This window comes from Drosophila erecta, unplaced genomic scaffold (assembly GCF_003286155.1).
Source record: "Drosophila erecta strain 14021-0224.00,06,07 unplaced genomic scaffold, DereRS2 tig00000021-arrow-pilon, whole genome shotgun sequence".
NCBI lineage: Eukaryota > Metazoa > Arthropoda > Insecta > Diptera > Drosophilidae > Drosophila > Drosophila erecta.
Window position 1 is genome coordinate 12,344,866 of NW_020825198.1, and position 25,122 is coordinate 12,369,987.

The following is a 25,122-nucleotide window of genomic DNA, read 5'->3' on the forward strand; positions in this document are numbered from 1 at the left end:
TTGGATTATGTGGACTGTCCCCTTGAGGAATCCCTTTTTAAGCCCCTCATCTTTCAGTTCGGGCTCATTGGAGGCAACGCATGCGCAAATTGCTCGCCGACTGCTCTGGCAATAAATTCATAAAAAATCATTAAGCAGAATTTAAGCATCCACAAGATGCAAACTTCTTCGCGCACATGAGCAGGGATTGGAAAAGGGATTGGAACCGAGATCGGATTGGGATCGCACTTCTGTATGGGATGGGCTGTAAGAGCTCTGTAATATCGAGCAGCCGGGATGTCGCATTAATTTCAAGCTTAAGCAATCCCACCGTTGGACATCTCCTATCCCCCACATCCCATATAAATGATATCTGAAGCACATGGACCACTCGTAAATTGAACTCAGCAGCAGCGAAACGCTCCCCTTGAAGGAAAAAACAAGGTGACTCTGGATAAAGATGTTAGACAAAACCATAAACTATATTGAAAGTGTGCCTTTAGAGCTTTTGGATTTTACGTCTTTAAAATGTTACTTGATTGCATTCTAAACATGTCACACTTGAAAAAATTAAAACTGTTTACCTGCAGTTCATCCTTTCTACGTTAGTTTACATTCAAGATAGCATTCAACAAAGAGATAAGCAGATAAAAAGGTTTTTGAAAGATTGGTTTAAATATTATTTATGTATTATTATAAAGCACTCTTATTTATCAATCAATTTATATTTGAAGTATAGTGACATTATCAATCCGATATTGAGTATTTTTGAAGTAGTACCCTATCCTATTCCACATAACCGATTGGAGTTTTACAACTGAAGCGCGGTTTTTCTGAATTGAAAAACAGAAAATTAGCATGCTGGGCGTGAAGAGGATTTGAGAAGAGTCAAGGTTCCGCAAGAGACAACAAATGACACCACAAAACACGGACGGAATGAAAACAAAATTTCAAAAATTATTTTAATTTTATGCTACGTTCTGTGACTGTTTTTGGGGTGTTGGTGTTTTATTTGTGTATTTTGTTGTTTTGTATTCTTTAAGCCCGGCCTGCAAAGGCGTCAAGCGAATTGTTTGTTTATGCGAGTTGACAGACCAAACAAACCGAGGATAAAATTTGAGATGAGCCGAGGGAGTGGCAAATACGACGAGCTCGATGCAGAAAAGATACCGCCACGAAGTTGCGGACCGAAAAGATATAACTTATAGAGATAAAAAATGTGCATATGCGAAATTTATGCGATATTCGCGCTGTGAATTAACATTCAGATATCTTCAAATTAATGTTGACACTTGTCTCCTCCCAAGATCTCTTTGGCCTTCCCCTGGCCACTCGATTTTATCTGCCCCCAAAAGAACCGAACTCATTAGAACCCACTTCCAATTCAACTCAAGGTCCTTTGCGAATTTTTTTTTTTTTAATTTTTCCCTCCACTTTTTCCATTCTCATCTTTCTTTGGACTTCAGTCTTATATGTACAGAAGCTTCTCTTTCAGATCGAAAACAAAGGAAATGAATCCAGTTCAGCTGCTGTTTCACTCAGTCAAGATGGAAGATTGCTTTATTCATTGCTTTACTCACTCTCAAAATTTTTTTTTATTTATTGATTAAGCGAAAGGCTGCTTATATATAACTAACTTTTTCACCACTTTAGCTAACGTATGTTCAAGTTCTAACGCATTTTCCATTAACTCAAGTACCTCCCACTCCCAGTGATCCACTTCACCCTCCCTAATACTTGCCTATAAAGATTTCCCCCGTCGGTTTGTTTATGCTACACCATTTAGGTTGAACCAGGCTTTGTGACGCAGATCTTGTTGGCTGCACTCTCTCTCCTTTTCTTGCCTAAGTGGCCGACGTCATCACTCCACTCCGATCCACTCCCATCCAATCCAGCCGACCCCAAGCCACTCCATCTGATCCGATCCGATGCTATCCCATCCCATCCCATCCTATCCTATCCGATCCGATGCGACCACATGTGGAGTTTGTTGTGCACACATACACTCACCATGGCTAGCTAAGATCGGCATGATCATGTCGGTTTTTAAGTCTCACTACACTGAGAAAAGAATCACTATTTATTAGAAGTAGTAGCACCTGCATTGGCAGTAGATGTCTGCTTAGTACAAATTATAGATTAAGTGATTAAGCTTTTTATATTATGTAGCACCGCAGTTACACATTCATTGCATTCTTTATTAAGCTATAGTTATAAAAGGGATTCTACATTTTTCTAATCCAAAACCATATTTTCTCTCAGTGTATTCCGCGTTCTCGCAACTGTTCAGCCGCTCTCTTGCGAGCTAAATCGCGAGTGCCGATCTTCGGACTAAGACAACATTTCTATTATTTATACCCGTTCGCAGGCCTTGCAGATTTCCTCCAGTTTTCACACTTTCCTCGGGCTCTGCGAAAATGGTTGCTGTGCAGCATGTAGCAATTAAAAATAATTTGTTTAGCTTGTTTTGCGTCAGAAATCATGAAAATACATCATAATAAACGTAATGTTGTTATCAAAGGTGCGGCTTTTACACTGATAGATGCGATATCTATATCTCCGTGTTTCTTGCATACTATTTGTGTTCATTTTTCAGCTTGTTCAGCGAATGGGATTCATTTGTTGGGTGAAATTCGCTTGGAGAAACTATTGAGAAATGGGGGATATTTGCTGGGATTAACCTAAGAGTGGGGTATACATATTTTTAGATTAGGCAAACTGCGAGTTATTAATCATACTTATATTTCTCTCTACAAAATACTATATAAATAAGTAATTTTTTGTTCCTCCCTCCATCTAACTTCCTCCTTATATAACTTATATAACTTTCTGAGCTCTGACCCAGACCTTCGATATTAAGTCCGGAACTGGTTTACTGACTGTAAAGTCGGATTGAAGTGGCTCTTGAAAGCAAACAGCACAAAAAATATATCAGCAAACTCAGCCAAATTAAACTTATTTCCTTCGCCCGAGTGGGTTTGATTGAAAGGCAAATAAGCTGCCGGATTCAATGAAAACAGAGAGACTGCTCACAATCCATGGAAGATATGATGGAAATCCATTTGACGACGGCGCTGACAGCAGGAACAACAACCACATCGCGGAGCATAAATCATTTGCACAGACAGAAATGCAAATCTTTGCAGATTAAAACAAAAACAAGGCGGCTGTATAAATAAACATCAGACCAGCCAGCCAGCCAGCCAACCAGACAGACACAAAAACCTAAACCTGTCAAATCCGCGATATCGTGGAAGATAAACCTCAAAGCCGGACAGTTCCCCCTTGAGTGCGTTTTCCCCAGCCCATGATATTTGTTTTAATTAAATGCCAATCGCCGATCGTAATTGCGGCATATTAGGTAAAAATCAAAATAAAAATAAATACCCAAAAAAAAGACCAACAAATCACACAAGATATTTTCAAAAATATCTCTCGACGTTTTATCTGCTCAAGTTGAAATCGAAGCGGACATTAATTGACCAGTGGAGATTAGCGACTTGAGAGGCTGAGATACCATCGACCATATAGAGATGGTGGGGCGAATGGCCAATCGCCAAATCTGACGTCGCTTAAAAGGTCAAAAAGATGGAACAGCAGTTCAGCAGTGGGAAAAATGGAATTGAAGATTAATAGACAATAAGTGATGTTTTTGGCATTGACCAAATTAGTGTATTAATGAAAAGAAAAAGTGTGGGGAATGTAAAGGAAAATACAAATTTAATAAAGTTGTAAAAAACCAATAAAAATTTAGTAATTTCTTCTTTATTATACCCCGCTATTACGCAAGGTTTTATAGTAAAGCCTTTTTTGCCAATTATAATGCTTCACAAATGCAAATCACAAATTAAGACGTAAAACAATTAATTGCTAGCACCAAGAAAAAAATCAAAAAAATATCAATTTAACTTGTATTCCTACTTAACATTTGATTGTGTTTATAAATAATATAATGTTCAATAAAATTCTACCAGTCATTAAATAACCCGAAAATGTATTTTCGCCCTGTTATTAAATTCAATAATTATAATAATTATTGTGAATGGCATGGCGGCGCAGAAAAAACAATGTCGAATGCACCCACAAAACAACACATAAAAATTGGTAAGCAAACGAAACCTTGACTTCAAAAGCAGTTGATCTTTTGCATAGTCTTGATCCGCAACGATCACACTGAAATGGCCAATTGAAGGTCCACCAGACCCCAACCCCATAAAGCCATATCGCCATTGGAACACTTGCCATTGTGCCCACTTTTGTCTCTAGGCAATTAGGCGAGAATATTTTTATTTGTTATGGTAATTACATTTGCCGCATTTCATATGGCCGGCAAAGCCATGGCAATATTTTGTTGATTTCAGCTTGAAAACTTGAACAGCCCCGAATGTCGATAAGGTCAATGATGAACAGGGCTTTGAGTCGATTTTTTGGGGCGTCGCTAAGTGATTTCTAATACTCGGTTTGTATGGCGCTTCTAGGTTGTATTCCATTTTTAAAAATCTCTTTTTAGAGGCATTACAACATATTCTTTAGGAATGTGTATAAATTACAAATAAAGCTATACAAAAAAGTGCATGCGACAGGTAGCTCTACAGTTAAGTAAATGTATTCAAGCCCGATTTGTATTCATATCTCCCTATATCACAAATAAAGTAAATCTTTTCCTCTCTTATAAAAAATGGATTTGTAGTGAAACTCCATATCAACTGAAACTCTGGTGGCCCACACACAATCTTTCATTATAACTAATGAACGTTTCGTGGCGCATTGACAATTAATCAAAATTTAATTAAATAGACAAAATGCCGCATTAAAGTATGCACTTTACATTGTTGCATTTGCCATGGCTAACAATTTATTGGGCTTGCAAATTCAGATGCAAATCTGTCGCCAACGTGCAAAATGGTAAATTGTTTTTCCAGCCACCGGGCAGGCAAGTGTGTACTCATACTCGTACTCGTACTCGCACTCATACTCGTACTCATACTCGTACTTAGGCTCGCACCGGCACTCAAACTCACACTCGCAATCACACTCACTCATTGGCGAGGTTTTGGGCCAGGTTCGGTTGCTGTGTGGGCCGCAATTAGTGGAGAAGGTTGAATGTGTGCGGGCCATAGCCACTTCGAATGACAGTAAAGTTGACCAGAGCGACTTTTTGCTCCCAGGCTTAAAAGAAAAATGATTAAATATGCCACAATGTTGCTAGAAAAATTTAATGTTATTTTAAAATTTTTACTTTAACTTTTCCTTTCAATAATTGAAAGTCGCACATCTTCATTTAAATTGTTGGTAGGAGTGCATGAAAGCTGAAGCGGGATTCTGTTAGATAGGCTGTAACTATTTGCAAGCTGAAGATACTGCATCCACCTAAGCACTTAAGTAAGATTGTAAAGTAGTTCAGCAAAATGATTCAATAGATCCACATGGATTTCGATGTGAGTCGAAATGCCCCCATGAGCCAGTATACTCATCCATATCCATGGCCAATGACTTGGAGCTAGAAGAGCATTTGGAACAGCGATCATTATCAGCGACATGCGATCGAAGCGTGCAATTTGCGAATTTATCGATTTCCAACAGCCGAATGCGATCTGCATAGGAAATTAGATGGAAGAGGGGGTAAACTTGGCCAGAGCATGCAACGTTTCATGCAAGAATTCTCAAACATGATTTCGTGCTCTCGGCCAGATGCATTCATTAATGCATAATTATAGACAATTAAGTGCTGGCCAGATCGAAGATGCCGATGGATGGGGCTCGCTAATGGTGACGCTGGAAATTGCCGATCGGAGGAAATTGGAACAATTCGCATGTAGCCGAAAAAAGTGTCTCAGATGAGCTGCAATCGATGCCATCGAACGACTGTATCTTTGCATGGTCGGATAGCTTGTATCTTGTCTCTTTTGTGGTTTTCCTTTAGCAATTCATGCACGGCAAAAATTTTCCCGTTTGACATCTTCCTACATTTATATGTAATCTGTAGAATACATTTGTAACATTTTCATTATATTATATTAATATCTCTTTTTAGGGAAACACTCTTATAATTTTGTTGTTTTAAAGGATCCTATGTCAGGTATTATTGTAATATTTACTTACTTATCAGCACCAATGTATCACCATTTCTTTCCGTGTCTCTTGCTGTTTGTTTACGCTTTTAACGCTTTTCAGCTTGACTTGATTTCGGGGCGATGTCGAACTCGTTTTCCCACGTTGGAAATTCTTCGATTTGCGTGCAATCGCAATCTCAACTGACACCTTTTCAGATTTCCCCCTCCAGTACGTTCTCCTTTCCACTTGAGATAAATACCTTGCCATGGAGCAAAAGATATTTTGTAGCCACACATGAGCATAAAGGAAATTCCTAGCCAATCGCTCACTTACGGAGTAAAACGATTAAAGAAAATAATTGCAAAGGAATTCCTTATATGCAGGGTAAGCCAGCTTCGTGGCTAATTCCAGTAGAAGTATCCAGTGAATATTTTGGAAACACCAGTATTTTGCAGTCACCAACTCTCTAATTTCTTCCCACACTTTTGCGAACTTTTACCAATTTGCAATCCCAAACATCGCAACCCACAGCTATCTCACGTTCCGAAAAAATAGTAAAAACCAAATAGACAATGTCCCAATGATTGTACAATGAGAATTAAACAAAAAATATTTTACAAAATCATTATGAAAACAACCGAGCCGCTCTTTCACACATAAAACAAGCTTAAGTCTTATAAATAACAAATAAAAAAGAAGAGAGAAATGTGAAAAACAATTGAAGAGAAATGACAAAATCTGTGTCACTAAAACGACAAGATTGCGCAGTAAAAAGTGTAGGAAAAATAAAAGAAGGCAAGCGAATAATTGACATCCATTTGAATTGGCGATTGGATATGCCAAGATCAAAGAATAAATCTCTGCCATCGGAGCTAATCAATTGCAGAGGGCTTTCTATTATGCAAATTAGCATCTGGCTGCCTTGAAACGACTTCCTGCTGCGGCTTATCCAAATCCGATCAAATATTTCAACGAAAAATAAAATATTCTGATTTTCCAAGACAGCAAAAGTGGATTTATTTGAGGCAAAGTATGAACAACTTGTTCCAACTGAAGATCAACATCGCGTGCTTTCCGGTTCATTTTCTGGGTACCCCAAAGATTGTGTTAGAAAAATCACTACCAACTGACTCACTAATGAATACATGAATACTAAATGAATTTTTTTTTACAATTTTCTAACTCTGGCTTAATTACTGCCAGTGATTTGGCCTAGGCCTAAAGGGCTGGCTACATACCATAATCATGAGCTCAAGCTCATGGGGTTCAGTCAACTCTGGCCAAACAAATTCGTAATTATTTGATGAATGTCTCGCGGTCCATTAAATCAGGCGGCACAATTTTGCCGGTTTTTTACAGCATATGTTTTCAAATATTCAGAGTGAGAGTGACCGTGAATTTTTGTACGGTTTTTGAGCATTTCGACTTGTATTTCGGCTCGTATGATTAATGTTAATTAGTTGCCACAGGAAACTATGCAAATTAAAACCGAAAAACCGAAAAGAGGTAATAATTAAGTTGTATGTTTGGTCTTTGCAGCAAAAATTATGATTTCATTTGTAGATAATCCCATTTGCTCTAAGTTTTTTTGCGGTTTGGGTCACCTGGTGGCATAATCATCTATCTTAAATGGGTCTCCGCTGGAAGACAAAAGGCACGAAGGCAGATGATTTATGCTGGCTTGCGAATTTGTTTGGTTTTTGACATAGATTCAAATGAAAATGGGTTATGTTATTAATCAGTGCTTAAAAGTGGGTTGAATTGAGAAAGTTTAAAAAAAGAAACTTTTAGCATAAAAAGCTCGATTTTATCTTGACAAAAAACAAATAAACATATATCTTTTCTTATATTAATATAAAAATGTACATCCAATACGAGAGTTTTGTTTGTTGGGGAAACCCAGAATTTTGATTCAAAAATGCTTTGCCGTTCCGAACGCTGACTTTGAAAATTGCCGGACTGCAAATGGCAGAATAATAATAATTGCCAAAGCGCACTCATCAGCATAATTAGGGCCTCAATAAACGATTCAGAGGCTGGAAAATCTATGTCATTACCCAATGATCAAGGAAAACAGAGCTCGTTTGGATAACAGAGCTGAAGACGTTATTATTTGATAGCTTAGGATTTTTGTTTTGACATTTTATATACAAATTTGATTAACTATACTTGAGAGATATATTTTTAGGTTCATTAGGGAATCAAAACACCCTTTTAAATACACAACACACAACTAGAAGATTTGATTTGAAGCGGTCTTTATACTCGTATCTTCTTTATTGATTTGTAGTTGCAACAAATGAAGTATGAATATCTGTTGGAACTCCCATTTTTCTGACCGTAACTGTTTGGGGGCCACTGCCGTCCTATATGGCGTTGCATAACCACCAACAATGTGCACCGTTACCCGGCTTGCTAATGAGGAGACTTGGGGAGGTGGGGCGGAGGGGCGTTGGGGACTGGGAAGAAAGCTGCTCGTAAGTAAGCAGCGCACGTAAGGCCGCTCCGCGAGATCCGGAGATCCAAAAGAACCAGAAGCACGAAGAAGAAATGTGCATATTAAGATAAGAATGCAATGGTCAGCCGGAGAATTCGAGACGCCGAGTTGCCGCGTTACCGTGTGCCCCAAAAGAATGTTTGCAGGCATGTATGCACATATCGGCTGTACCGCACTTCAATGTTGCAACATGCACAAGTCAGTGCAACAGTGCAACTGTGCAACCGAGTCTCGCCTCCCCCATCGCAGCCCAAGAATCTGCTCCTAGGCCCGTCAGTCTGGTACTGGTTTGCCACTCCCATTCCCTGCATGCCGCATCTTTTGTGGCATCGCCTTAAGCTCCGAAATGGGTCAATATAGTGACAAGCGATGCGGTGATGCGGTGCGATGCAGTTCCACAAGTCGCAGTGACAAGTCGCCGTCTCCGGGCGATTGAACAGCACCACAGATGACACATGGGGCAGAGAAGCAACTTTTCCGACTTAAGTCCGATTATAAAGTTGCGACTATACATAAGCTAAATGAATCATCAAAATAATGGCAAAGTAAAAGCTCATATAAATTCTTGCTTACTTGCTTGCAAAATTAATATATTTTTAGTACAACCAATTATTTTCTGTGCAGGATTCGGCTCCATATTAGTAGCACATCATGTTGGGGCATGTGGCATGAACTTTCTCTTGTCAAATAGCGAGTAGCACAAACAGATGCAACATCAGATGGTTATATACGATTTAAAAGCATATTTGTTATATTTATATTATTATAAATAAGTAATAAATTTATTAACTATTTACTACTAAACACAAATTGATTAGAATCAGTTCTTTCAAAATTACAAATGTTTTTCTTAGTTTTATAAACCCACATCCAATTATGTATATAAAAACGAAATGTTTAAACTTAAATATTTTGAATAACTGCATAACCTTGGAAAATTTGATTAAAATTCTTTTATTGTATTCCCTTACATACAGAGAAAAATGCACTTAGTTGGGAACCCCATCGGAGTTATTAGTTTCAAATAAATTCCCTTGCTGATATTAAAAAAACGATTATGGTTGTTTACAGGAAATAATACATTGTTTCCACAAAAGCTGTTTAATATTCAAGTTCGCTTATGCTCAAACAAAGAAACAAGAAAGCGTGATAAGCGAAATTTAAAACCGAGAACTATCGCGCATTTTAGGAAGTCAAAAGATATCGACCTCTATCAGAAGTAGATAGTGGAGGCTCCAAGAAACAAAGCGGGCTCGAAGTACTTTGCATATCGCCATCACTCATACACCCACCAACATACCTGAAGTTAATCAATTAAGCCCGAGAATTCGTGAATTATGGGGTCAGTACATGCCAGACTACTGGTGGTTTACGTGGGTGCCCACTTTATTATTATGGGCTTATTCGATTTTATGGCGTTCTGCTGACCGAAAACAAAAGCCAGCGATAATGGGGGGCGGGAACTTCAAGGAAAAATAAATTAGACCAACTTTGTTGGCTCTCAGCTCGCTGCCAACTTTATCAATCGAACAATTATATCTGCTGGTGCCCCGATCTTTTAATTTTTGCTTTTCTGCAACTGCACGCAAAACGAGTCACGATTTAAGACGGCAGAAAGGAACTTTTGCCAGAGATTGGCAAACTGGCCAAAAAGATGACGCCAGTTTCAGCCCAAAACTGAACCGAAACCGCCTTAACTTATTAATTTAACCCACTTTTCGGCTCGTGTCGCAGCCCCATAAAGCAGCCAAGAGAAAAGATTGTCTAAGTAGATCTGGGATGCTGTCAAATGAATGCGACAAGAAAAGAAAGTCTAGTTAGGTCATCGGCTAGAAGGAAAATGGGAAAATCGAGTAGAAAATGTATGAACATTGAAACCTCACTGAGACGTCATAGTAACAGCGTAGGAAATGATATATCACTACTATTATGCTTAGGAACATATTTTCTTTAATCCTTGATATATTATATTCTACTGATATATTGTTGTATATTTTCAAATATTTTGAAGTAAAATATAAAATCCATTCTTACGTTGTCTGGATGGTGAATCAAGTCCAAAGGTTTTTAACTACTTGAAAGCAATACAAAAATGTTGTCTAGGTCATGTTTTTAAATGGAAATCGTAGGAAATCTTTCTTATAAATGAAATACTTATAATATATATAAAGAATAAAGATTTCTGCCTTTTCTATTTCATATTTGTTCATAATTCACATATATATTACGTTTACGGTTTTTAATAACAAATGTGTAAGTTTTTTGCAAACCATAAACACTAAGAGAGCTTTAGGCAGAGAGAATTGGCCAAAGAGAATATCAACGGAGAGATTCCCAAGTAAGACTTCGAGAAGAGAGTCTGTGCGCAGAAGAGAGTCTTTGAAGGATTGAGTGTGTGTTACTGTGCGTGTGTGTGTGGGAGTGTAAAACCAGTTTGTTTGGCGGTGCTCCATCCCTTTCGCTCCCCTTATGCTTTATGCACTTATGCTGCAGCAGCAACTTTTTAAATTAAAAGCCGTTGTCGCGTTTTCCATCGTTTTTCATTCTTCCTCTTCTGCGGCTCCTTCTTCGCTTTCTGATCGCTCTTTTGGGTCCCTGTCCTTGTCGCACAATCAATCGTTCGTTCTTTGTTTTTGTTTGGAGTTCTTCTGGTTCCTGTTCTTCTTGCGGTCGATTTTGTGCTCGTTGTAGTTGGGGTTTTTTCTTCCTCTTTCCAGCTCATTAAACTTTTAACGGCTACTGTTCCCTCATCGCCGACTATCCCCCCTTCACTCGCACACACTTAACGAAAAACTTATTTTTGTCATGTAGATACTTTTAGTTCAATAATTTATAATGTTTGAACTTATATTCAGTTTCAAAGTTTGCGCTCTATGTCTTAAAATATATAGAATGCATACTTTTAAGCGAATATATAAATGTTGATCAATTAAAAAATAAAATAAAAACAAATATAACGGTTAACAAATAAAAAAAATGTTTACTTAAGTTTTGAATTATTGCTTTTTTAGAAAGAATTTTAAATTGTTGCCAGTGCACACACGTAATTAATTTCAATGGACGCGAACTGTTTGGGGCACGTTCAATCGTTTTGATAAGCCGTCTTATTGGTCTTGTGTTGTGAGCGGGTTCTACGCTTAATTGACTTTCCTCAAAATCTAAGTTTTTACCCTACTTAGAGGAAGGGGAATTACTAAAAGAAGAAAGGAAAATTATTAAAGTATTTCCTAAAATTTTAATATGTCTATTTAAGTATGTCTAAACATCTTGTGATTGTATTAGCAACCTTGTAAGTAAGAATAATATTATTTTATAAATATTTTTCTGTATACCGCCTTAAATTTCAATACAGAAATGTCTCAAGGCTGAAGTTCTAAACTCCCTAACTCAACTTATCTTAATGGGATTTTGAAGTGGCATACCTCTATGTTTCTGGCGCAATGTTAGTTCTTTCACACCAACTTAGTTCGAGGTATCCCAAAGTCGAGTTTACAGCTTCTTTCTTAAGGAACTTCCCCCTTTAAATGAATCTCCAATGGTTATCTGTAAGCCCGACTTTTCACATAAGGCGGGATAGTCTCATTTAATGTTGTTCACAGTTAGATTGAGTTGATAGCCATAGGAAATTATTTGTTATTCTTCTTTTCCCAGAACTTTTAGGCCGCCGCAAGATGGTCGGGTAAATTGGGTTAAGCTCAGCCCACGAAATCAACTGATTTTGTTGGGCTTGTCCGCCTAATTGAAATGTATGTCCTACGCATGAATAGAGTTTGGGTGTAGCTGCTATCTCAAAAACAACTTCATCCTATTGGAGTGAGTATATCATAAATTTCGCTTGAGATACTAATTACCTTTGTGGATTAACAAGCTGACCCAGTATTTCTTCTTTTGAAACCTTCAAGCTTCTAGTTGCTACAAATATTATAAGGTGAAGTTAAATAAGCTAATATCTTCGTAGATCCTCGAAATATTTACATAAAATTCAGTATATACCAGGTAATGTTTACTGAAACTTAGATAAACATACTTCTAAGTAGTTCGCCATGTGAAAGTAATATTCCGCCTTTCCGACTGTTGTGAAACCCGTTGATTTTTCCCAAGTCTGCGGTTTCGGCGACTTTGGGCCGAAAAAAAGCACTTAAGCCTCGTTTGGAACGCTTCAGCTGTGGCACATTTATGCAGATTTTGTTCGGCTTAGGCAGGCATATGCACATATCTTATCTGGCTGCACCACCCACCCACACACGTGGTGCACCGCACACAGTCCGCATAAGTTGTGTTTCTTTACGGCCAGACTTGTGTCAATATAGTTATGAAGTGCACCGAAAAAAAGATGTCGCACATTCTAGGCTACAAAATAATTATTCTCCAATTAAAGACATATTGTATAATTAAGTTCAAAAGTATGCTAATCATACCATCCACATGTTGAAGAAATCTATTCGAATTTTATATTATATCTTAAATGAAAAATAAACTAAAGTAAAATTAAATATGTACTTTAGTTCCTTTGAAACATTTGTGAAAAATATTTTTTTATTTTATAATACATATTCCCGATTCTATTAACTGTATGCAACTCGTGGCCGCCAACAAAACTATTACCATGATCTGAAGTCGATTTAAAGATGCAATATGCAATAATATAATACGATCCAGCAAATTGTGGGTACACCCATGCCACCTTGCCACCCGGCTGATCCGAAAACCAGTTGGAAACACTCACATAAGAACGGACCGACTTCGACCCACGTCAAGCAAAGGGACATGGCCAACATAAATGCAATTTGAGAGATACACACTCCGATCGCTGGGGATCGCATCCTATAGGTTGTGGGGATATGTGAATATGTGGATCTGTCACTCCTGACTGAATGGATGCGCGTCGAGTGCGCCGAGCCCATGACAACCTGCAATCAAGCGCCAGCAGGCATATCCAACGGATTCGGATTGGACCAAGGCATCCGTACACCCAAAAAAATACATTTAAATTAGCAGTAGATTTCTATAAGCAACTCAGGATTAAGTTGAACTAAGTGGTTAACAAAACTGAAGTTTTTCATAACAATTTCAAAACCTATAGCTTATTCCCTTGCATTATATGGACATGCTATAATTCACATTCATTTGCATTGAAAATAAATAAAATGAGTTTCAGTCCCTTTGCCGTTCGTTTGGATGATCGCATGAATCCTCATTTTATTTAATTGTCTTTTTCTGGCCATCAATTGCCAGCAACAAAACGCGTAGGCCAGCAACAACGAGCGACCAACTGGCAACTTGCAGCATGCAACTTGCAGCATGCAGCATGCAACAGACAACATTCAACAATGCGACAATGCACGGGCTTTAACTTAAATTATGCGCCAAACAAATAAGGTTTCGCCCAGTCTCAACCTCGGAACCCGTCTCATAATGATGCCATGAGGCCATCGGCAAGTTGTTAATGTTCATGCACTTGAAAAAATATTCTTACTCTGCCTTCAGAATCATTCTTCTACATGCATGTTGAAAATGAATCAATTGTATGCAACTTAATTGTTAAGCTCCCAGTACTTGAAATATTGATTGTTTTATCAGTTAGATTAGTTAGGTTTTGTTTTGAGTGCCGAACAGTGGCTGTGATGTCGCCAGTTGCACAAAGTCATGGCCACAGTTGTCGGGTTTTTTCCTCCAAATGCGATGGGGTTGTCGAGCGGATGGCAAAAAAGAAACAATGTCAGCAACCGCAAGAAACAATTAAGTTGGCTCGACACAATGAGGAAAGCTACGATCAACAAGACAGTTGGATCAGCGACTTTATGCTCTGGTGCCTGAATTGGATTTGGATTGGGATCGGGTTCGGGTTCGGGATTGGGAGAGGTACTGAAATGGTATGGAGTGGACTCCAGGTTGCAGATTTCCTACGAGGAAAATTATTACACGTTTCCAGGTCGTAAAATTATGAATTCTGCCATATTTATACTTCACTTCTTGATGTCATGCTAAATAAATTTTATGTAAACATTTTCCACAATTAAGTGAAAAAGTTTCCCTTCATTTTGAAGTGTTCTTTAAAGTGCTTTCAATATTGCCCTGATATTCCTTCTTATCTGGGCCATCTAACAGTGGGAAGCCACTGGAACCTTTTGCTCCAACAGCAGCTGCTGCGGCACGAGCCAAAAGTCATTAAAAAAAAGACTTCTGGATGGCAGAGGGCAGCTTTTTCGATTAAGTGACAGGTTAAATGCTAAACCCATAAGTTTTGGCCACAAGCAGCTGGCAATCACCAAGCACGAGCCACAAACTTTTGCAGCCGGCCGAAAAGCAGGAACCAGGAGACTGCACTGAGAAAAATAAATAATAATAATAATTAAGGGTGTTCCTGGCACTTGGGGGTTACAAATTAAATGTATCAATTAGTGGAACAATGCCTAGATGAATCCCAGATGAATTGGTTTGCTTTCGAAAATGTATCACACTGAAATATTGTAACCCAATTGTTGGCCGGATTCGTAAAATACTTCTTCATGTGAAAAGTGCAAGAGTCGGAAGACAGGAGAATCATTCGAAACCGGTTGAAAGTCTCCCACAGGCACCTTCTGTCTGATGCGACGACGTGCGTCGGGCCAACTATAACCATTAGTCGCAATCTTTGGGCAATTGTCGCTGATTGCCGTCGTCCGTTGTGCCTTGTGCTTTTTCCAGATACAGATACAGATACAGATGCAAATGCAGATGCTGTTCGCAGTCGCAGATGCAGATATGTACATTTGCTGCGCCAAATGCCGGCTGACCTAGCTTGATTAGCTAAAAGTGCGTGCGAAATCCACATGGGCAAACATCTGCTGTAATTGTCCCTACATCAATTCATTTAAATTAAATTGTCTCTATTGTATTACGGACGGTGTCTATCAAATATAAATACAGAGGTATATGAAACGCACCTTAATAATAATTCTTGATAATACTCCTTAATAAAGTTAATCAAATTATTTACGCATGAAAATTAGTTTAAAAGATACTTATTTAGGTTAATACAATCTTCACACAAGAAGACTTTGAACAACTTCATTCAAATAGATGTCGACATACCGCCTCACTTTTATTTTTACAACAGCCCAACCAATTTAGTACATATTTTTAAATTGACCGCCACGCTAACCAGGGCTGTGCATTAATGGCAACTTATCGATATCACACGCCGCTAGCCAGTGCTGAGAAGTTTCCCCTACAGCGACCATCGATAGTACTGCAGAACTATCAGTTATTCTTGCACCTCTAGTGACGACAACAAACGTGAGAAATTACAAAATATTTTTTTAATCAGTTTTAAGCACAATTATCATAATAAAAACTGAACAATTGCATTTAGCAAGTGCTGTACATCAAGAAGCGCAACACTATGCCATCGCGAACAAGTGCAGATGCCGGCGGCGCCAAGGAACACAGTGCGCGGAGCACACTCATCGGCCCGAGGAGCAAGCGAATCGCCCTAAGCAGTCGAAATCGCAGCCTAGCTGCTGCCGAAAAGAAAGCCGCAGCATCTCAGTCGCAGCAGTCGTTCCCGCCAAAATCGGAATACGAGAAATTCTACGAGACCGTCTTCCTGGCGGAGGATTCGCAGCCGGAGGAAGTGAGTCCCTCGCCCCGCATGGGCTACAATTCAGGCTAATGCTAATCAAGCTGATTGCCGTTGTCTGGATAGTTATCAAACAAGATTTCTTGTTTATATTGTGCCAGTCCACTGATAGACTTGTTTACATTTGCATAGGGATTAAACGTACATTCCTATATCAGAATAGTGAGGTATTGCACTGTGAAATGAGGTTCGTTAGGATGTCTGTACATTTCATATATTTTGGGAGTGACAGGGACAATATTTGTATAATATCTATTTAAATTACTTGCCTGCATGAGTACGCTTCTGCCTGGACATATGCCAAATATCCTAATTCTTGAACCAATGGATTATTCCAGGAAATAACACCAGAGCGTCGAAAGCCAGGACCGCGCATGAGAAGTTCGCTCCATGCACTGCTAGTCGACGATGGACCCAAGGTGGGAGCACAGCGAGCCGGAAAGATAAACGTCGCACAGAAAGTTGGCGTTGAGCCGGCGAACGGAGCCAATAGCATCTCTCCATTGCCGAAAAAACAAGGGAAGGAGGATAAATTTGAGGACTACTACACGAAAACGGAGCGGCACGTTTGGAAAAAGGATGCGGAGAAAATGTTGTTGCAACTGTGGGCACAGCACTTGAACGATTTTCGTGGCGAGTCCAAGAATGTCCTTATCTACCGGAAAATGGCTAAGGAGATGAGCCAGTTTGGACCCAGTCACACGGAGCTTAAAACCAAAATGGACAATTTGTCGCGAAAGTATCGGTATGTCATATATATCTTACATTTTGCAGACCAATATCTATCATAACTTTTATATTGTAATTTACAGGATAGAAGCTGAGAGAGTTCGGGAAACTGGAATTCCATCCAAGTGGGAACACTTCCATAAGCTGCAAGCACTTCTGATTGGCACGAAAGCAGTCGATGTGTTTGAGGACATCATCGCCGAAAATCCAGGTAAAACCAAACCGCAATAAACGCTGCTTATAAAATGATATCTTACAAATACGCATATTTTGCAGCTCAAGTTCTGTTCAGCGATGGGGAGTATGAGCATGAAGAATCGGCTTCAATAAAAGACGAAGCTATGGTCGACGACCATGGGAATAAATTTGAAGATGAAGTGGTTGCGAGCAAAGCCATGAAAAGAACGCGAACTCCCTCACCCATTGTTCCAGAAGTCCTCGATGATGAGGAGGTGGAGGAGCACCTAGAGGATCTATCCCCATCGCCGATTTCAAAATATCAGACTAAAAGAACGGAATCGAGCAGCCATTCGGACAGACTCCTTCAAATAGAGGAGGAAAAACTGGCTATCGAGCGAGAGAAGCTGCAGGTTATGAAGGAGGCTCTGCTGGAGCTCAACGCATTTCACAAAGATATCGTTTATTTGCTTAAGCATAAAAATCAGTAAATTAAATATTAAGTGTTATAGAAAATAGGATTGCACTCTTGCAACAGAATATTAACTAAATATTTAATGTAATATTGCGTCACTTCAAAGTAACCTAAATATACAAATATACAAATTTGCATTGTTTTGACCGTACAAAATAATACAAATTATTTTAAGTAAATATAAATGCAATGAAATAATAGTCTTTAGGTGTTTTTAAACTTTTTAAATTAAAATGATATTGATTTATTTAAAATTTATTTATTATTATTAATTTTATTATTATTATTATTTAAATTATTTATTTATTGATTCCGTTGGCATGCGATTGTGACAAATTATTTGTTTAGTTTCACGATTTTCGGGATGTTTTTAACATGAATAATTAACCTTAAAATTTCGAATTGAAAAATACGATATCATAAAACTATCGATATGTATGCAACACCGATGCTGGCCACTTCTAGAAACTTCGATAGAAAAATCGAATTTGCGCTGCTGTCCATCCCTAGATACATTTTGTTTATACATTTCAAGCATAAGGACGAAATGATTGATGCCTGCACGATGCAGGACGTGTCGAAATTCGAATCCAACCAGGAGATCTCGTCGAAGGTGCTCCGCGGCGAGTACCGGCTGCTGCGGCGCAAGCAACGCGGCTCCGTTTGGAAGGTCTACCGGGAAATCGTGCGCACCGACGGTGCCATAATCAATGGACTCTACTTCTGTACTGGCTGCAAGCGCGTCATGCGATCCTTCAATACGTCCAATCTGCGCACCCACAAGTGCCATGTGGACTACCTGCGCACCGAGGAGTTGTGCGAGGATGGAATCGCGGAAATCCATTCTCCTAAGCTAGACGTACGTACGACCACATCGTGGCTCACTCATTCCCAGAAGATAACACAAATTGTCTCGTGTCCCACTTGCAGGATTCGTTGGAGCGCCGCCTGAGCTGGAACAACTTTCAGCCGGCGGAGTGGTCCTTCCACGCAGTCGAACTGCTCCTCGAGCTCTGGGCACAACACTGCGTCGATTTGCGGGACACACGCAAGCGGGTCAAGGTTATCTGGAAAATGACCGGCGAGATGAAGACACTGGGATTCACGTTCACGGAAATCAAGAACAAAATTGACGACATGGGTCAACAATATCGGTAAAAATCGCCAATATTGATGTAACATAAAATTGTTCTCCTATTTTACATCCTCTACTTGCATTTACTTATCTAAAATGTATGTGTTTCTAGACGAGAATCGCACATGGAAAAAACGACTGGACACAAATCCGAGTGGGAATACTACGAGACTCTAAAGATGATATTTACTTCCGATCGTAACATTATTGACAGTATGCCCTTGGAAAACTCTGGAAATGTACCCATCACGACCAGCGAACAGAATTCATTTGGCAGTCAACTTGATGAACCATTGGTGTCCAATTACTTACAGTCGCAAAATGTACAGACCAGGGAAAGGGATGGCTTCGATAGAAACGAATGTGCGGAAGACGTACAAGAAGACGTGGATGAACTGCGCATTCTGAAGGATAACATTATTAGGGAAATAGAAGAATCATCCACTGTGCATTCCCAGGAGAACTACGAAGACGAGCTCGATCAACAGAATTCGAAAACTGAGGAAATGAGAAGGTCTAAACGCCAAAGAGCCGCTAGAATGATGGAAATAGAGGAGGAAAAGCTGGTCATAGAGAAGAAAAAATGCAAACTGATGAAGTTTTTTGTACGAGAGATGTCGTCGTTTCATAAAGACTTTATGGATCTTCTTAGTAATCCCAAAGAAGGCTCACATTCATAAATACCCGTTCGCAAATAAAGTTCTTACTTTTATAAAACATGTAGAAATCTTCATTTCGATATTGTATTGAAAACGGTGTTTAGTTTTCAACTTTCGACGTAATATTAATAATTATTTATGAAGTTACTCAATTTCTTTAATCAAGAATAAAACACCTATGGTTAAGTATAAAATGATTTGTAATTTATTGCGTTTTTTTACAAATCAGTAGATAAGTTAAAGATTTAATAAAATAAAATTTTATAAATACAATTTTTATAAAAATATTTCATTTTTAACATTTGCAGCAATGTATTCAAAACATTATATATTTTTACACAATTAGTTGATTGATTTTAAAATACTTGAATTAATTATATTTTTAGTTTTTGAATTTCACTTGTTTTTCTTTCTAAAATATTTTGTACTTTCCTCAATTCGATAAATTATAATTTCTGAAATGTCGATTTCGATTGCAATCAAAAATCGATACCAACTTGCCGGTGATGCCACCTGGTTCTGAGCTTCGTCTGTTTAGTTTTTGCCATGACCATCAGGATTGCAAGGCGAAATATGTTTTTTATACACGCCCCCGAGGAGGAGAAGTGCACGGAGGCGCAGCTGGACATCCTGATGAAGATAAACTCCGGGGAGTATCGGCTAGTGAAGAAGAACAAGCGCAGCTCCGTGTGGAACGTCTACCGGGAAATCGCTCGTCCGGACGGTACAAAGTTGAAATGGCGATACTTTTGCATGGGCTGCAAGAGAGTGATGCAGAGCACCGGGGGCACCACCTCCAATCTGCGCATCCACAAGTGCCACGCGCGGTATATCAAGCAGAACGCCCATCTAACCGACGGGAGTCACTCCTACAACCATGCTCCCGCGACCCCAGCTAGCCAACAGTCGCCGCGCGTCCAGAAACCGAAGACCAAGCGACAGCCATCCTATGCCACCCAGTGTGAACAGTTCTATGAGGATCCGCTGACCCAGTATAGCGACTTGGAGGATGACATTAAGGAAGAGGAGCGCACTGTAAGTGCTGCACCTTGCTTGGTATATTGAAGCAATCATAAACTATATCATCTGTATTATCCTGCAGCTGGAATGCGAGCGTGAACTGGAGTCCTCCAATTCCAGACCACTGCTAAAGCTCTTTTCCGAGGAGAACTTGTCGGTTGAGCCAGAGGAGCTGGAAGACGAGGGTGAGGCTGAGACTGCGGAGACGGAAGACCAGGTGCCTATCGAGCTGGACTTATCTGACGTCCACCATACTTCCTCGGACATAAGCCATGATGTAATCGAGCCCAAATCAGAGGAAAGTGGCTACCACTTCGATGCCAGTGCTATTTCCGAAGCTGAATCCTATGCCAAAGCCTGGGCTCACGCCTTCCTGCGGCTAAACGAAGACCAAAAGTTCTACGCCAAGCGCTCCATTGATGAGCTACTAGTACTGGGTCGTCTGGAGCGACTGAACATTTCCACAGTCACATCCTTGACCACAAACCTGTAGCACCTCACCATGCCATAAGAGTGTAAATTAGCCTAAAAATTAATTTATATTGCAGACTAAATGATTTGCTAATTTAACGTAGATTGTGTTTAAAAAAAACGCCAAAAAAAAGGTACTAAAATCATGCTTATAACTTTCCTAAGCCATTTTTATAATAAATCCATCCATTGTAATATAAAATACCAATATATGACATATTATATTCAGGAGCATTTACGCTTCACATTAAAAAAAAATCATTTTAAATTACTTTAGAATTTACACAAATAAACAATGCCAAAGTGTTTTTCAATTTTTTTATTTTTTCCAATACGTTTTTAAAGTTTTTTTTTACTTTTCTTTTGTTGCCATCTTGCGTTTGTTGTATATTTTTGCTTCTTTTACAGTTTTTTTGTTTGTTTGCTGTGAATTACATGATTTCTTTCGCTTGTTTGTTTGCTCTGCTTTGCTTTCATTTTTGATACATTAAGTGGGCCTTCTTTCCGCCTGATGGCTACATGGTTTCGAATCGAGATGATGTATAAATGGGACAAGTCGTGTGGTTGTATAGGTTTTTAATGTTCCTTAAAACGAGAAACGTTTGCTTAACGCACAACGGTAACAATGCTTTCAGAATAAATAAAAGTTGTAATAATAGTTAAGGTATACCGGCGCTAAATTGCTGTGTAATTTAAATGTTTCTTTGTTATGGTTGTTCATACAATAAAATTCCACAATTATGCAAACTTTTGACGGCCAGGTTTGATGGAAATTGGATTCTTTTGAATTTGATATAAATTTTTACGATGTTAGTTTCCTATAAGTTCTACAATTCATTCTGCTGCCCTACGAAACAAAACAAAAAGCAAACAAACCGAAAAAACGCGGCGGCTCATTTAGCAAACTTGCTGCAATATTTGCTGATCTTGTTGCACCATTTTGCAGTGATCGCTGATGTTGACGATGAGCTGCTGCTTCTGCGATGGTAGTATTATGCTGCTGCTACTGCTGATGATGTTGACGGTTTTTTGAAGGTTCGACGATCCTTTCTATGCAGTGCTCTCTGTGGTTGTATTTTGCAGCTCTTGAGCGCCGTTCTAGGGATTTGTGTGGGAACATAGCGAGGGGTAGAAATCATAAACATAAGTACAACTTAAAATCTTAAAATGGTTGAAAGTAAAATGCGGTTTTCGTTTTTAAATGTGTGTTTGTTAGCCAATTGGTCACAGGTAACTAAAAATATACGAATGTTAGACCCAAAGCCTCTAAGTTAAGTGTTAAATGTTAGGGTTTCTCCGCTTTATCGCTGTTTCTCTGCTTTTTGTGTCGGTGCGAGTGGCTGTTCTGATTGTTAGTGGTTATTTATGAATGCAACTGTAATGCACTTTGTTAGTTTTTCAGTTTTCAAGAGGCCTCCACCATGTTATTATTGTAGACCTTGTTGTTATGGTTGCCGTTGACTGTTGCTGATGTTTACTAGTTAGATGTTGTTATCGTAGTTTTGCTTTGGCGAAGATGTTTCAGTTGTTTCTGTCGTGCTGGTGATTAGTTCATTACCTGCTGTGGCTGCTGCTCCGAACCACCGCCAGGGCCATTTGGTTTCCTCTGGCGACGTTGACGTGGCTGTTGAGGGCGTGGCGGTCCCTGGCCTTGAACTGCAAATAAGGAGGCAATATTAGTATTAATATTTATCACTATAAGTGTGTATAGTATAGTCAACACCTTAGATCTGGGCTATACTCACTGTATTCTCCGCCGTCGCGGCGTGGTGGCGGTGGACCATTGTTGAAATTGCGGCGGAAGAAGCGCCTCTGGGGTCCGCCTGGTGGGCCACCACCGCGACGCGGTCCCTGACCCTCGCCTCGCTGCACACCCTCCGGGTTCTGATCGTGGACGCCGGGCTCGGCGCTGCCGTCACCGCCGCCCAGACCGCGTCGCGGCTGACGCGGATAGTAGTTGTTGTAGCGCCGGGGGCCACCGGGAGCTCCGCCGGGAGGTACTCGGGGGCCACCTCGAGGTCCTCCGGGCGGTCCACCGGGTGGTCCTCGGCGGAAGTTCTGTCGTGGCTGACGCGGTCCGGTTTGCACCTGCTGGGGCTGCCCATCAACGGATGGAGCCGCCTGCTGCTGTTGCTGCTGCTGCACCGGCGATTCAACGTCTTCGCCTTCCACTTCGCCATCCTTGCGGCGATTCTTCTTCATCCAGGGACGGAAGTTACGGCGCTTGTCTGCCGCAAACTGACTGCCCCGCACCGGCTCACCAGAGGGACCGGTCACGTTGGCCGCCTCGTTTCCCTTCTCGCCAATGACCACGTCGAACTCAACAACCTCACCATCGCCCACCGAGCGGACTGCCTTCTTGGGGTTGTTCCGCGCTATGGCGCTCTGGTGCACGAAGACGTCCTCTCTGGTGTCGTTGCGGTTGATGAAGCCGTAGCCGCTCTTCACGTTGAACCACTTGACGGTGCCGGTGACTTTGGTGGCTGCAAATGGCAAAGGTAGAAAAAATATGAATAATCTTAATGGATCGCAATATTTATTATATTTGTTATGGTCATTCCAAAAACTATAATGGTCATTTATTTAGTTCATATGGAGTAAAACTTGTTTGGGATCTGTTGCAAATTCTTCTGTATGAATAAGTATAAAATTTATAAAAGGATATAAATTATACCATGTTAATTTAAAGTGTGAAATTGGCCAAAAAGTCGCATTAGAAAACCTTTAAATTAAAAATTGTATACAATAGTGGTAGTTTTGAAATAATACCTTAGAGATTTTCATTATACAGGAGGAGCAAAACGCAATAGATCTCGAACTAACCTAATACGCAGTTTGTAACTCATTGAAGCGTGCGAAAATACCAGAAATTATTGGGTAACAACAATTATTTTGAACTATGGTTACCAAAGTTGCGATTAAATTATAAGTATGTGCACATAATATACTTAAATGAGCAAAAATATAGTGGTATCCCAAATTTTGTGGTAATATATGGTAGTAATCGCCAGATCTTGTCGTATCTTATTGGTTGCATTGTGGTCTCGTGTTTTGGAATCGCCTTATAGCCAAATGTGCTTGCAAGTGTGTGTGTGTGTGTGTGTGTGCAAATAGATGTACCAAAACAATGACACACACACCCGCACCGGCTGTCTGCCCTCTCGCTCGCACTCCTGCTGCGCGCGCATTAACAATTTGGGTTGCCCTGGCCCGCTCTGCATGTGTGTGTGTGTGTACATCTATGGGGGGGATTTTTTAAAGGGGGGAGCGGAGGGTCGGGGTCGGGGTGGTGGTGGTTGGGTGGGTGGATAGACAGACGACCGGCAAAAGGCAGAATTTTCAATTTGGTTAGCCGGCGGCGCGAGCATTCGTGCACATACATATATACATGCGTTGCGTTTAGCCGCACAAAATGGCCGACCCGCGTATATTTTAAGACCCAAAACACACACGCACACACACACACACACACACACATAGAGAGGCGAGCGCAGGGAGGCATGCTCTTGTTCTTCTTTTCCTCCTTTTTTTCATTGCTATTTTGGTAGCAGCCGCCATGTGTTCGCGGCACATGAATGAAATTGGTTGGGATTTTGGTTTAACATGCGAGTTTCAGCCTTACCGATGACTTCCTTGGTGGGCGGAGCAGGCTGGCCCTGCTGTCCCTGCAGCTCGTCCAGCGGCTCCTGCTCGTGGTCCTGCTCCTGCGGATTCGGCGGATTCTGCTGCTCCGGCTGCGGCGGCTGCTGCTGCTGCTGTTCGGCGGCCAGTGGCTTACTCTCTGCGGCATCGGCCATCGTTTGTCGTGGTTTTGTTATTTGTTGTTCTGCGACGAAAACGAAAAGCGGGAAATGCTAGCGAGCCTGATGCTGCTGCGGACGATGTTGTTGTTGGTGCTGGTGCTGGTGTTGTTTGTGTCTGCCCGGCTGGTTTTCGGGGTCTTGGGGCACTCTCTCAACTGCCACTAACCACTTTGGATGTTGTTTGTGAGTGTGATCTTAAAACACTCGCCACTCGCAGGGTTTTCTTTGCCTTAGCGATTCTATTTTGTTCGCAAGCTCCGGAAGTGAAACATGACAGCCGGAGGCAGGGTTGCTTGCACTCTTATTATCGATATGTGTTATCGATGTTGTGTTACAGGGCGCTGTTGTGTCTCTAGCGTGCTGTTCGGCGCGCAATGTAAAGCCATAACAGCACTGCTCAAGAAGTCGTTACACTTGAATTGAAAAAAAACGTTAAAATTTAAACGTTAAATACAACATCAAATAAAAGTAGTTCGCATTGTAAATCATGATATGTATTAAT

At 40.2% G+C, this 25,122-nt stretch overlaps 4 protein-coding genes across 5 annotated transcripts; 3 read left to right on the top strand and 1 right to left on the bottom strand.

Moving 5' to 3' along the window:
- Window positions 1-15,734: 15,734 nt before the first annotated feature.
- Window positions 15,735-17,647, top strand: LOC6544660. Of its 2 annotated transcripts, none has more exons than XM_026977714.1 (5): window positions 15,735-15,808; window positions 15,885-16,145; window positions 16,490-16,896; window positions 16,964-17,091; window positions 17,157-17,646. In XM_026977714.1, the coding sequence occupies exons 2-5, from the start codon at window positions 15,915-15,917 to the stop codon at window positions 17,546-17,548; spliced, it is 1,158 nt and encodes a 385-aa protein (XP_026833515.1). In that variant the 5' UTR covers window positions 15,735-15,808; window positions 15,885-15,914; the 3' UTR covers window positions 17,549-17,646. The 2 variants fall into 2 exon arrangements, with proteins under 2 accessions (XP_026833515.1, XP_001972489.1); XM_001972453.3 differs by having other exon boundaries at window positions 15,748-15,808; window positions 15,889-16,145; window positions 17,157-17,647.
- A 343-nt stretch (window positions 17,648-17,990) lies between these two features.
- LOC6544661 lies at window positions 17,991-19,420 on the top strand. The gene is made up of 3 exons (XM_001972454.3): window positions 17,991-18,391; window positions 18,463-18,686; window positions 18,780-19,420. Exons 1-3 carry the CDS (start codon window positions 18,080-18,082, stop codon window positions 19,345-19,347), a joined length of 1,104 nt encoding a protein of 367 aa, XP_001972490.1. The 5' UTR covers window positions 17,991-18,079; the 3' UTR covers window positions 19,348-19,420.
- Window positions 19,421-19,807: 387 nt separating this feature from the next.
- On the top strand, window positions 19,808-21,048 carry LOC6544662. Its single transcript, XM_001972455.3, has 2 exons — window positions 19,808-20,361; window positions 20,429-21,048. Exons 1-2 carry the CDS (start codon window positions 19,873-19,875, stop codon window positions 20,837-20,839), a joined length of 900 nt encoding a protein of 299 aa, XP_001972491.1. The 5' UTR covers window positions 19,808-19,872; the 3' UTR covers window positions 20,840-21,048.
- Window positions 21,049-21,376: 328 nt separating this feature from the next.
- On the bottom strand, window positions 21,377-24,941 carry LOC6544663 (nuclease-sensitive element-binding protein 1). Its single transcript, XM_026977786.1, has 4 exons — window positions 24,440-24,941; window positions 22,563-23,300; window positions 22,376-22,473; window positions 21,377-21,915 (listed from the first exon to the last, which is right to left on the bottom strand). The coding sequence occupies exons 1-4, from the start codon at window positions 24,612-24,614 to the stop codon at window positions 21,868-21,870; spliced, it is 1,059 nt and encodes a 352-aa protein (XP_026833587.1). The 5' UTR covers window positions 24,615-24,941; the 3' UTR covers window positions 21,377-21,867.
- Window positions 24,942-25,122: the final 181 nt, after the last annotated feature.